Source organism: Scyliorhinus canicula, chromosome 9 (assembly GCF_902713615.1).
Source record: "Scyliorhinus canicula chromosome 9, sScyCan1.1, whole genome shotgun sequence".
Lineage (NCBI taxonomy): Eukaryota > Metazoa > Chordata > Chondrichthyes > Carcharhiniformes > Scyliorhinidae > Scyliorhinus > Scyliorhinus canicula.
In genome coordinates, this window is record NC_052154.1 from 64,065,962 (window position 1) to 64,079,501 (window position 13,540).

The 13,540-nt window shown below is 42.5% G+C and overlaps 1 protein-coding gene across 7 annotated transcripts in view; it reads left to right on the top strand.

Annotated features, from left to right (window-relative positions):
* The first annotated feature begins 1,497 nt into the window (after positions 1–1,497).
* ctcf (CCCTC-binding factor (zinc finger protein)) overlaps positions 1,498–13,540 on the top strand; it is a 71,811-nt gene continuing 59,768 nt past the window's right edge. For 4 of the 7 annotated variants that reach the window (XM_038806780.1, XM_038806784.1, XM_038806785.1 and 1 more), the window contains exons 1-2: positions 1,498–1,686; positions 8,155–8,919. In XM_038806780.1, the coding sequence (XP_038662708.1) occupies positions 8,160–8,919 (760 nt within the window). In that variant the 5' untranslated portion in view covers positions 1,498–1,686; positions 8,155–8,159. Of the gene's footprint in view, positions 1,687–2,327; positions 2,922–7,207; positions 7,227–8,154; positions 8,920–13,540 lie in introns of those variants that run through there. The other 3 variants (XM_038806783.1, XM_038806781.1, XM_038806782.1) reach the window with 3 other exon arrangements.

Sequence of the window (13,540 nt, forward strand, 5' to 3'; positions counted from 1 at the left end):
CCCAGGTGTACACATCACCAAAAATCTGTCCTGATCCACCCACGTCGACGCTACCACCAAGAAAGCACAACAGTCCCTTTACTTCCTCAAGAAACTGAGGAAATTTGGCACGTCCACACTGACTCTTACCAACTTTTACAGATGTACCATAGAAAGCATCCTATCTGGCTGCATCACAGCCTGGTATGGCAACTGCTCGGCCCAAGACCACAAGAAACTTCAGAAAGTCATGAATACACCCAGGTCATTACACAAACCCGCCTCCCATCTGTCGATTCGATCTACACCTCCCACTGCCTTGGGAAAGTGGGCAGCATAATCAAAGACCCCTCCCACCCGGCTTACTCACTCTTCTACCTTCTTCCATCGGGCAGGAAAAGTCTGAGAACACACACAAACATATTCAAAAACAGCTTCCTCCCCGCAATTACCAGACTCCTAAACGACCCTCTTATGGACTGACCTGAGTAATACTACACTCCTGTATGCTTCACCTGATGCTGGTGTCTATGTATTTACATTGTGTAACTTGTGTTGCCCTATTATGTATTTTCTTTTCATGTACTAAATGATCTGTTTGAGCTGCTCGCAGAGAAATATGTTTCACTGTACCTCGGTACACGTGACAATAAACAAATCAAAATCCAAGGAAGTAGAGACGTTGTTGGGCTTTCTTGATTGTTGCAGCAACGTGAGTGGACCAGGACAGACTGGTGATGACGGTGACCCCCTAGGAACTTAAAGCTATCGACCAACTGCACTTCGGAGCCATTGATTTAGACAGGGGATTGTGCTACGCTTCCTGAAGTTGACGATCAGTTCCTTGGTCTTGCCGACATTTAGAGAGAGGTTGTTTTCAGTACACCGTGCAACCACGTGGTCTATCTCCCTTCTGTAGTCTGATTCGTCATTGTTTGAGATACGGCCCACCAGTCGTATCATCCGCAAACTTCTAGCCCAAATTGGAATAAATGTATTAATTAGAATATTGGAGTTGGTGATAAAATATTTTGTTGACAAGGATATGGGGGCTGTTGCAGGCACAGTGATGAAATCGCCAGGAAAATACCCGGCCAGGTTTGGCAGCTCAAATGTTTTGGCATAAAAGACCCCTCAAGCACCTCAGTCCAAGGATGATCCTCATCTCTTTCCAGGTGTTGATTGACCTTTTATTTGTAACTCCAGCAGTTGTTATATTGACTTTAATTTCACAATTGCGATCTGTTTCACCAGTACATTAAAATAAGTTACACATGACAGCATTATGAGATAACCTGATAGGTCGGCTGCAGCAGGTTCCAGAGAGAATCCACGGCCTTGCAATTGCTGAATCATGCCGAAGGAGGCACCATGTTGTCCTGCGGACGTCATGTCCGGGTGGGCTCTTGCCGCGGCCTGCATGCCCTCGTTTCCGTTGGCGACCGTTTAAACCGTTTCTTTTTGAAACAAGAAGTTCGCGCGTTTTCTGCCCTCTACCCACAGTGCCCCGCGCACGTCCCCACAGTTGTGGCGCTGCCGAGCATGCGCAGTGAGAGCAGGCGCCGCCATTTTCTCTTCCCTGCTCTAATGGGAACGTTTTAACAGATTGGCCCCGCGCTTTCAGGGTGTTTCGGGCAGCCGGGCACCTCACGCGGGCATCGGGAGACACCGAAAGGGACTTTTCCTGCAAGAAAAGACGGTGAAAATGTAAGTGAGAGCGGTTAGAGGGGCCAAATGCAGGTCCTTTGTGCCGCCTCTAGGTGTCACGATGGGGCTTGTCGGCGCTGGGTGTGTTTGTCTCCCTCTATCGTTATATTCAGACAGAGGAAAAAAAATACTCGGGGAAAAAAACTTGCAATCCCGCAGCTAAAGAAAGCCCCTTAAACGACCGGCTCCAAAAGACAAGATTCACCTCGCCGCCCGGGAGCCCGTCTGGGGAGGGGCGGCCCGGCGGCTCTTTGCTCCCCGGGGCTGGTTCCTGGCGTGCGGGAAGCGAGGCCGGGCCTTTCCTCTTTGTTCGCGGCTCGGCTCCCCCGGCTGCAGCCGCTGCCAGCAGCGCCTTCCCCCTGTGTCTCACTCTCCCCCGTCTATCACAAGGGCCCGCTCGGTGGCAGTAAATTGCAAAGAGCTCCCTCTATAACCGGGCTGATCGCAGTCGGCAGAGCAAAGTGGCGGGTTATTTCTAACGGGAGATGGCATGGGGGGCGGGATGGAAAGATATCTCACTCGCCCTCCCCATCCCGTCGCCATTTTAAGCAAACCGGACACATTTTTAATGAAGCTTTGCATTCTTAATCCAGCAGGCAGTGGCAATCCATTCGGCTACAGGATTTGTTTTTCTCCCTTTTCACTCCTTTCCTCCCCGCCCTTCTCAACTAACTCCCTTCCACAAAACTTTAGACTTTTAAAATGAATCAGACCAGACAAGCGACTCCATTACTTGCAAATGCAATCTGTCAAGTGTCTTTGAAAAGGAAGTAGCAAGTAGAATGTGGCCTGACTGTCGCCTCGGTATTAAGCAAATTTGCTATAATCCAACCCAGTCGCGTCGGTTTTTAAAAAATGTTAAAGGATTGTAGATATTTTGCTTTGATGAAAAATTCCAAAGCTGTCATCGTGTGGAAATCGTTCCACATTTTATTGCGGCCGACTCTGGAGGACATAACTTGTTATAAAAATTATCTGAAGCTTCCATTACTTGTTTTCAAGTAATACACATACAAACGGCCTCGCCAGATTCAATTTTTGAAATTGCCTGCAGTGCAATAAATGGTTTTAAGAAAGGGACCAAACTGGTCTGCATTTCTCAGTCAGAAAGATGCCACTGAATTTGAGAGTAAAACAGCCACTGTTGTGCTGTCAACGAACTTTTGTGACTCCTTGAGGTTGCTTTTTTGATGTCTCAAGTGGATATTCCACCCCATTTGGGAAATGTTATAGTGGTGAGTACTGGTAGGATGTGCGGACTTTATTTTTTTTAGCAGCTTGTGCTTATGCACAGCCCTGCCTTGAGAGAAGATGGATCATTATTTTGGAGTGGCTGATCATGGATCTTGATTTGATCTTTGTAAAACTAAAAGTGCAGTTTGACTGTCAAGTGGAAATGAGCAAAATGAAAATTTTGCAACTATGTCGTAATACCCTTTATGTTTGTGGACAATATAAGTGAGCTAATGTGTCCATCTATTAGTTCAGTGTGACCTGATCACAGATAGCACTCACTACCTCCAGGTGTAGTACAACATTTTACTTTTTGTATTTTGGAATGGGTTTGAGGAAATTATGTAACTATTTTAAAATTTGAAGAATTTATATGCTTTTTTTAATTTGAACTTTGAGAGAATTGAGAGTACTCCAAATCTCCTTCCACGTTGGCTGAAGACACTGGTTTAGTGATAATCCTGTTGTACATCTGATGTAACTACCTAAAGTCCTGAAAGACGTGCTGTTAGGTGAATTGGACATTCTGAATTCTTCCTGTGTACCTGGACAGGTGCCTGAGTGTGGCGACTAGGGGATTTTCACAGTAACTTCATTGAAGTGTTAATGTAAGCCTACTTGTGACAATAAAGATTAAACACACAATTAGGACAATCTTTTGGTGGTCTGGAAGGCACAGTTAACATAGGTTCTCCGATTTCACGATGCCTGACGTTTACAGAAAAATATTTGTTCTTAAATAATGGATACCTGGGCATTATTGTAAAACTATATTCGCACACATGCACACACACATGCATGGGAACAGGTTATGGTGAGACTACAATCTGTATTCACAGGAGGATGCCTAGATGAAGTGACTTATGTGCTCATTAAAGTGAAACATATTGATGCTAAGGAATGGAACACCTTTTCTTATTGATCACAGAATCCAGGCCAGATATGATGCAAGTTTTATTTTGCAATACCAAAAAATTGTCTTCATAGTATAGAATTTGCAGTGCAGAAGTAGGCCATTCGGCCCATCGAGTCTGCCCTGGCCCTTACAAAGAGCACCCTACTCAAACCCACGTATCTACCCTATCCCAGTAACCGCCACATAACCTTTTTGGACACTTAAGAACAATTTATCGTGGCCAATCCACCTAACCTGCACATCTTTGGACTGTGGGAGGAAACCCACGCAGACACTTGGGAGAACGTGCAGACTCCGCACAGACGGTGACCCAAGCCGGGAATCGAACCTGACACCCTGGAGCTGTGAAGCAACTATGCTAACCACTATGCTACCGTTCTGCCCGATATAGGGTGAACTTTTTTGTACTACATGATGTACATTTTTCCCGTTGTTCATTCTTGATTGAATACTTCCAATTTGTTCTAATGATGAGTAGTTGATTCTCTTCGTAAGATTCACATGAACCTGTTTCAGAAAGAACTAACGAGTGTGATCCAGGTTGGGTTTCAACCCTGGTTGTAGAGGTGTAAGAACAGTGTGCTAATTAGATCTGCCACTCTGTCTTATTCTGTTACCCTTTGCTTGTGGAAAGTTAACGTCATAACAGAATAATGGCTTTTTATAAGTGAAGTACAGTTGATGGGATATGGTACAGCAAGTTACAGTTGAATTGCTGACTGATTAAGGCATCCTTGAACCTCCAGGGTAGCTGCGTGCACATTTTGTGAGTTCATTCCTAAAAAGTGATATAGTGACCTAGAATGGACAGGTACCTGAATTCGCCTCAATAAATTCTTGGTTGGGATATGGTTGGCTGAAACTAGGTTTGCAGTTGAGAGTGACCTGAATGTCGTAAAAGACCTGAATGATCACCTGTATTGTTCAGGCAAGAACTGAATACCCAACTGCTCTTTAAATGCAGGTTGAGTGCAGAGTTATTAATTTTATACTGGCACAAATCTTAAAAAGAAATGAGTAAGTTAGGGAATGATGGAAACAGGATTTTAGATTTTACAAATAGACTCAGATCGATGGAATTCTCTACCACAGAAGGCTGTGGAGACTGTCACAAGAAGTATAGTAAGGAAATCATTTCTCAACAGAAAAGGGGTAAATGGAGAGAGCAGGGGTGTGGAGTTGAGATGCAGGATCAGCCATGATCATTGTGAATGGCAGAGCAGGCTTGAGGGGCAGAATGGCCTATTCCTGCTTCTGGTTTCTGTTTCTATTTGTGCTTGAGTTGGTGGCAAATTAATTCCAATATTTACACATTCAAAGTAAATTATTTTTTATTGGGGGAGAATAGGCTCCCCAAGTTCCTGGTTGGGATAGAACTTTCCAAACGAGAAATCGAGAGAGATCTAGGGACTGGCTGAGTTGTCACCAAGCATGCAAAAGCATAATTAGGCTGAAATAAACAAAGTGAACAGGGAGTTAGGTCAAATCCCAGAAGGTGTCTTGAAACCACAGTTTTGTAGCTGCACCTGCAGCATTGTATTGCAACCATTTTGGTTGCAACTTAAAAAGCACATAACCATTTCTTAACAGCAGAGGAGAAAAATGAGGCCGATCCATTAAAAAGATGAACTATGAGGAGAAAATGGATATGCTGTTCATTAGGGTGGGAGGACTTCAACAAGTTTTGAAAGTGATCTGCCCAGATGCTATCTAAAATTGGTAAGCAAAACAATAATTAAATAACGAGACGCCTTCAAAGAGGAAGTGGCTCAAGCAGAGTGGATATATTGCCATGGGGGAAAGGAAGAACTTCCAAAGCTAAAGGCTAAAGCTCCCTGGATCACTTGAGCGATGTGGCGTTATGAGACTGAGAAAGGAGACGTTAGGCTTAAAATAACTAACGTGAGTATAGAAAGTACAGAGAGCGAATGAAGGCAGTGAGTGGGATTGAGAGCAATCGAATCAATTTGTGACTAACATGAATGGGAACCCAAAATCCTTTTATAAACACAGTAAAAAGGTAGTCAAAGGCAGAGGAGCTGATTACAGAACATAAACAAGATTTTCTTGTGGCCATAGAGCATGACTGAGGTATAAATAAGCATTTTACATCTGGCTTCATTTCAGATACGAGTGTCACACGTATACTTACATTAACATTGCAATGAAGTTACTGTGAAAATCCTTTTAGTCGCCACACTCCGGCGCCTACACTGAGGGAGATTCAGAATGTCCAAATCACTAGCAAGCATGTCTTGTGGGCGGAAACCGGAGCACCCGGAGGAAACCCACGCAGACACTGGGAGAACGTGCACACTCCGCACAGACAGTGACTCAAGCCGGGAATCGAACCCAGGTCCCTGGCACTGTGCAGCAACAGTGCCAACCATTGTGCTGCCATGCCGCCAGAGGATGCCTGTGGCGGAAGCTGTAGTGACATTGGATAGAATAAAGTTAGATAGATTTGTACTTGTTTGCAATCTTCCAAGTAGAAAAGCTATCTGGTTTGGGGGGGGGGGGGGCATGCAAAATTCTACGGCTTTAGCCACAATCTTCCAATTCTCCGATGTAAAGGTGGTGCCAGAGGATTGGTTGATTGCAGATGTAACAACTTTATCTTTTAAAAACGACAATGGGCTAAACGTGGTAACAGGCTAATCAGCCTAAAGTCAGTGAGAAACTAGAGAGGCAATAATTCAGGGCAAAATTAATTGGCATTTGTACAATTATGTGCTGATGAATGAAAGTTAGCACAGATCTGTTAACAACATATGTTCAAGTTGCTTCAAATATTTTGGGAGGAAAATTGTGGCGAAGCAATGTGAAATTAATGGGGGTGCAGGAACAAAAACTTCGGGCTTTATATACACAAATATTTGAAGGTGATAGGACAAGTTGAGATGCATTCATTTTTTTTTAAAGCATGATATCCTTGGCTTCATCAATAGCTGCAGAGTGCAATAGCAAGGAAGTTAAGCTAACCTGTTATAAAACAGTAATGAAGCCTCTGCTGGAGTGTTCAGTTCTCGGCACCACACCTTAGGTTTCAAGGCACTTGGAGAAGTGCAAAAGAAATTTACTCGAATGGTACTAGTGACGAGGCACTTCACCTCTGTAGGCACACTGACACAATTACAGTAGTTCTTATCGCAGAGAAAGTTAAGAGGAGATTTGATCGAACTGTTCAAAATCATGAAGTAAGTAATCAGATTAAATGAGGATACATATTTTCCAAGGTTTCGAATTGAACACTAAGGAATGCACAAAGATTTGGGGCAGGTGCCACAAAGGTACAATTGGGAAAGACCGCCGTCTGAGGCCTTTCGACAATGTGCATTGAGGGGCGGCATGTTTGACATGTAATGAACATTGTAATTATTGACTAATCGCGGTGAGTAACAATATTGGAATAAACTGATTTATTTTGCAGTTTTTAATACATTTTATGAATAAAGTATAGTTGGAGAGGAGAAAGGTCAGTAGCCTGCAAACACCAATTTAAAATGATTGACAAAAGACTAGGCAATTACATGATGAATCAGTTTTTTGCCTGAGCTGTTGTGATTTGGAATGCCCTGAAGGATGGTGGTCGTAGATTCAATTGGAATGGGTAAATACATTATAGGGCTATGGGGTAAGAATGGCGGTGTGGTACTAATCGGATAGCTCTACCAAAGAGCCATCATGGGTATAGTGGCTGACTGGCCACCACCTAGATTGTCTCATTCCATAATAGAATATTAATGCCTAAGAACAAATTATAAACTATCAGTTGCAATGTTTGTAAATCCCAGCTTTTATGTCTCTAATCCAGCTAGATGGGCCATTGTATAGATTTTTGTTAATCTGGGATTTAGTTTTAAAAATGGTTACTCATTAGTTATTGATTTAAAACAAAATTGTCCCATTTCTTACTTTTCTCCCTCCTTTTCTATTTTCTTGTCAGTTATAGTTCATGTTAAGATAACAACTTGCCAAACATCTAATTTCTCCCTGTCACACAGTTCTCTTGCCTGTCTTCCTTTTAAAGGAAAAATGTAGTACATCTGTTGCAAACACTGTCTGTTACCACTATTGAGTATGCTAATGATTAGAAGTACTATCCATAATATCAAATTATATAACCATCCAGGAATGTTGAGTGGTTGCAGGTTTTTTCTTTAATGTGGTTTTATTGAATGAATTGAAAAGCAGTCAGGGAACTTCTATTTGCTGACACCTTGGTGACACCCAGTGTGAAAATATATCTGGTTATGAATAATATGATCCTGATTTGTAAATCTGCATTACAGTTGATTGTTTTGTTGCTTACATTTCAGTTGCCATGGCGACCGAGTCAGATAATGTGGCTGTGGAGGAGTCGGAAATGTTTACGAAGGTCAAAGAGCACAAAACCTATCAAAGACGACGCGAAGGTGGGCAACCAGAAGATGCAGATGGGCAGCAGAAAGAATCGGATGGTGCTGAGGTAGCAGCACAAGATATGAACAGCAACTTGCAAGTGGTAATGATGCAACCATTGGACCCTACACTACTACAAATGAAGCAACCAATAGAGGGTGCAGCTCATGAGTCAGACACTGTAGATGATACACAGATTATCACACTGCAGGTGGTGAATATGGAGGAGCAGCCAATAAACCTTGGTGAACTGCAGCTAGTGCAGGTAGCCCAAAGCAGTATTGATGAGCTGCAAGGAAACTATGAGAATGAAGCTCCCAAAGATGAACTTCAGGAAGGGGATCCTGTAATCTGTCACACCCTTCCCCTACCTGAAGGGTTTCAGGTTGTGAAAGTAGGCGCAAATGGTGAAGTGGAGACAGTAGAAGATGGGTCTATAGAAGTGCGGGAGGATGAGGATGCTTCAGCCGCTTGGCAGAAGGATCCTGATTATCAGCCACCTATCAAAAAAATCAAAAAGAAAAAGAACAAGCTACGCTACAAAGTGGATGATTCCAAAGATGTTGACTTGTCTGTATATGATTTTGAAGAGGAGCAACAGGAAGGTTTACTTTCAGAGGTTAATGTAGAGAAGGCGGTTGGTACCATGAAGCCTCCAAAACCAATGAAGATTAAAAAGAAAGGTATAGTACATTGCAATATTTCACTCAAAACGTAATGTAACTTAATATAAAATACAACTCCTTGATGGCAAAGTCCAGATAGTGCTTAAAATGAACAAAGCTATAATGTTAATTTTTTTAGTCATGTTCTTTATATAACTAGGTCACTGGATGGTGAATGGGATCCTCTACTCCCTCGCTGTTTCTTCCTGTCCCAGCAACATCTTATTTTCCTGTGGAAGCAGTAATTCATGTTTTGACACAGTTCCATGTACAGTGACCTCTGTTGCTATATGACGAATGTTATGTGAACCTGAATAGTAAGTGGGGCTACTTGACCATCACATTGGAGACCAGTCTTGACTTGGTCATCACTGACACATGCCAGTTGCTAAACTGAACTTTAAACTACATGCTGCATCTTCCTAACTGTAAAGCTTTAGAATAAAATTCTACATTATAGCTAACTATTTTCAGTTACCAAGTTGGGTAAAGTGGCTATTGACGAATCAGAATTTTTTTTGAGGGGAAGGAACATGCTTGTTTGGGTATGTAACCATCACTTTGCTTCAAAATAATGTATTGCCAGATATATGTGGAATGTTTCTGAGAGGCATGATGATGCAATAAATAAACGTTCATCTTTCTTTCAATCCAGTGAATTGTTACAACGTCATTGCCTTGGCGAGATTAGTGGATATGACACAGCAGGGTCGGCATAGTGGCATATCATTTTTAAAACTACCAGACGCTTAAGTTGTGCTGTGAATCTTGCATTTAAATAGTAACCTTTATGCAAATCATCTTTCCTCCAAGTAAGCTTGACAGGATATTTTCTATTTCATAATCCTAGTTTTTCCAACACCCCGACCTTATCAGCCTGAAATTTAGAAGAAGTACACCATAATTTCAGTTGAATGTGTTGATGGTTGATTCAAAAGCATATGAATTGTCACGTGTCTCATATAATTCAACTCTACTGACCGGGGTGGACAGTTCAGAATTGGGAATCCGAATATGACAAATCAGGTGGCACAGTGGTTAGCTTTGCTGCCTCACAGCACCGAGGACCCGGATTTGATCCTGGCCCTGGGTCGATGTCTGTAGAGTTTGCATCCCCGCAACCCAAAGATGTGCAGTGTAGGAGGATTGGCCAAGCTAAATTGCCTCTTAATTGGTGGGGGGAAAAATAATTGTGTACTCTAAATTTATTTTAAAAAAGAATATGACAAAACTGGTGGTAGGTCATGAACTAATTGTTTTGGAGAAAACAACCATGCATAAATACATGACCTTGCTTGTCAACAGTCCTTGTGCCAGTTGATAAAACTGGGAAAAGCCTAACCCTGTAATAGTACTTTTCATTTGTATTGATGGATGGAGAAAAGGGTATGAGAAATCTACCGTATTCCCCATATCTGTTGGAAATGTGTTGGCATGACATAACTGGCCTAGCGTGCTGTTTTTTTTTTTAAAGTCCTCCCAAAAAACAAGTGTATTGGGGTGGCACAGTGGTTAGCACTGCTGTCTCATGGCACTGAGGACCTGGATTCGATAAGGCCTTGGGTCACTCTCTGTGTGGAGTTTGCACATTCTCTCCTTTTCTGAGTGGGTCTCACCCCCATAATCCAAAGATGTGTAGGGTAGGTGGTTTGACCATACTAAATTGCCGCTTGGGGGGAAAATGAATTGGGTACTCTAAATTCAAATTTAAAAAAAAAACAAGTGTTATCGACAGGTGTGGGCCTCATGGTAGCATGGTGGTTAGCATCAATGCTTCACAGCTCCAGGGTCCCAGGTTCGATTCCCGGCTGGGTCACTGTCTGTGGAGTCTGCACGTCCTCCCCGTGTGTGCGTGGGTTTCCTCCGGGTGCTCCGGTTTCCTCACACAGTCCAAAGATGTGCGGGTTAGGTGGATTGGCCATGCTAAATTGCCCGTAGTGTAAGGTTAATGGGGGGATTGTTGGGTTACGTGGGTTTAAGTAGGGTGATCATTGCTCGACACAACATCGAGGGCCGAAGGGCCTGTTCTGTGCTGTACTGTTCTATGTTCTATGTGTGTGCTCAAATTTGGTTTTCAAATTCAAACCACTGCAGTTCTAGCAGAATGAATTGCATAAGGATGTAATAGCATTAGTGTTATTACACGCACACATTTTAACTAGCCCAAATATTTTGTTTATTTGTAACTGAACAGTTGTATACATAATTCAGATTTTCTATAGATGAAGGGTAGATCTGAAACAGGCAGGGCTGTTTTTTTTTGTGGCTTTTGGGCTATGCCATCAGATTGGTAGGTGAATTGCTCCCCGATCTGTAATGAGGATAAGAGCAACCGAAAGGTGATGCTTCTGGCAACTTGCCTCCCCATAGCAATGCAACGAAGATCAGAATCTTAATGATGGAAATTACTACTGGCAATAATAGATGAGCACATAATGTTCCTCTGTCTACTTATTGCGCACAGGCATTATCTTAACTCTGACAGCATAACAGCTGACTTGTTCAAGCATTTGTTAATGTCACTAGTAATGAATAATAGATTCAACTCTTTTAAACTGTTAGCTGTTTTGATGGAGAGAATTGCAAATTGTGTTCTCCATGTTTTTGTAGCTAATTGTCAGTGCACACGGAACCATATTGATAATTTGAGAGGAGAATGGATCATAGTGGAATTTTCAGTCTTGTTTCCTGGTGACTTATTTTCCTGTGAGAGAGCGTTAATAATCTTTGCTTTTGCAAATGTCTTTTTGTATTCAGTTCCATTGTGCGGTAGGGAAATATACAGTTGTGTGTAAATTCAGTGTGCAGTTAAAAATGTTGTGTCCTACTTGTTGAGGAAATATAATTCCAAATTGATGTCACAACCTTGTTAATCGTTGTCACAAGTTTGAGCCACATGTACAGTTTGTTTGGTCTTATCCACTGTCACTTTTAGCCATGGCATTGTTGTGCTGAAAATAGAAATTACCTGAGATTGATGACTAGACTAGAGATGTATCATCATAGTGCTAGATTGAGACAAGGTTACGTGGTTTATACTTCGAGATTAATTTGGATTACTCGGCTGAAGTTAATTTCTATTACCATGCTAGAACAGGCATCTGGTAGTTGAAGGAGTCCTTATAAGATATAATTCATCACTGACATTTTTAAAAAATTTAGAGTACCCAATTTTTTTCCAATTTAAGGGGCAATTTAGCATGGCCAATTCACCTACCGTGCACATCTTTTTGAGTTGTGGGGGTGAACAACACAGACACGGCGGGAATGTGCAAGCTCCACACGAACAGTAACCCAGGGTCAGGGTCAATCCAGGGCCTCGGCGCCATGAGGCAGCAGTGCTATCCACTGTGCCATCCCATTTACATTATTTTTAATAAAATAACTTGCCATACAGAAGTTCCTACTTCATTTTTCTTTGGCAAACCACTTAACTGAAGTAGCATTTCCTCTCGCCTTAATTTCAAACCTCAGTTTACTCATTTTCTATTTACTATATTTAACCCGATACCCATAATGTTTTATACAGTGGCCTAATTTATGAGTAATTTACAAATTAATATTTTGGATTCAACATTGCTAAACCTGGTCATAGAGTTGAGTGGCACTGGATAACACTTGCCTCTCAGCTTTAGGGACCCGGGTTCAATTTCAGACTGGGATGACCGTCTATGTGGAGTTGGCACTTTCTCCCGTGTCTGCGTGGGTTTCCGTCGGGTGCTCCGGTTTCCTCCCACAGTCTAAAGAAAAGCAGGTTATGCAAATTAGCCACGGTAAATTGCCACATAGTATCCAAAGGTTAGGTGGGGTTACGGGGATAGGGTGGGGGCCTAGGTGGGGTGCTCTTTCCAGGGGACAGTGTAGACTCGATGGGCCGAATAGCCCCCTTCTGCACTGTAGTGATTTTATGATATTTCAAATATAAAGTATAGCTTTAAACTTGGTGTGGATTCATAAGAACTAGGAGCAGGAGTAGGCCATCTGGCCCCTCGAGCTTGCTCCACCATTCAATAAGATCATGGCTGATCTTTATGTGGACTCAACTCTACTTACCCGCCCACTCACTGTAACCTTTTATTCCTTTACTATTCAAAAATCCACCTCGTTTTGCCGTAAAAATATTTAACGAGGTAGCAACAATTGTTTCACTGGGCAAGGAATTCCACAGATTCACGACCCTTTGGGTGAAGAAGTTCCTCCTCAACTCGGACGTAAAGCTGCTCCACCGTTTGAGGCTTTACCCCCAGTTCTAGTTTCACCCGCCAGTGGAAACAACCTCCCTGCTTCTATCCTATATTCCCCACATAATTGTATATGTTAATACAGTAGTCCCCCGTTATACCGCGCTCCGCAATACAGCGGTTCGCGATATACGGCGGGGGGGGGGGCTTATGGACCCCGACTGTCAGCTTCCCTCTCCGGATCAAAGTGAGCCGGCCGCTGAAATTGACACTGCCGGCTGATTGGAGAGAGATTCAGTGAGAGAGGAGCAGCGTTCCCGGTAAGTTTCTGTGGGTTCGAAACTTACTTTAGTTGACTGCAGAATTATTACATTATGCTACCATAAGTTAAATATAAGTTAAAGTAAGAAAGTAGCACTTCTAAATTTATTTAAAAATCTATGCATTTATTTAAAAAT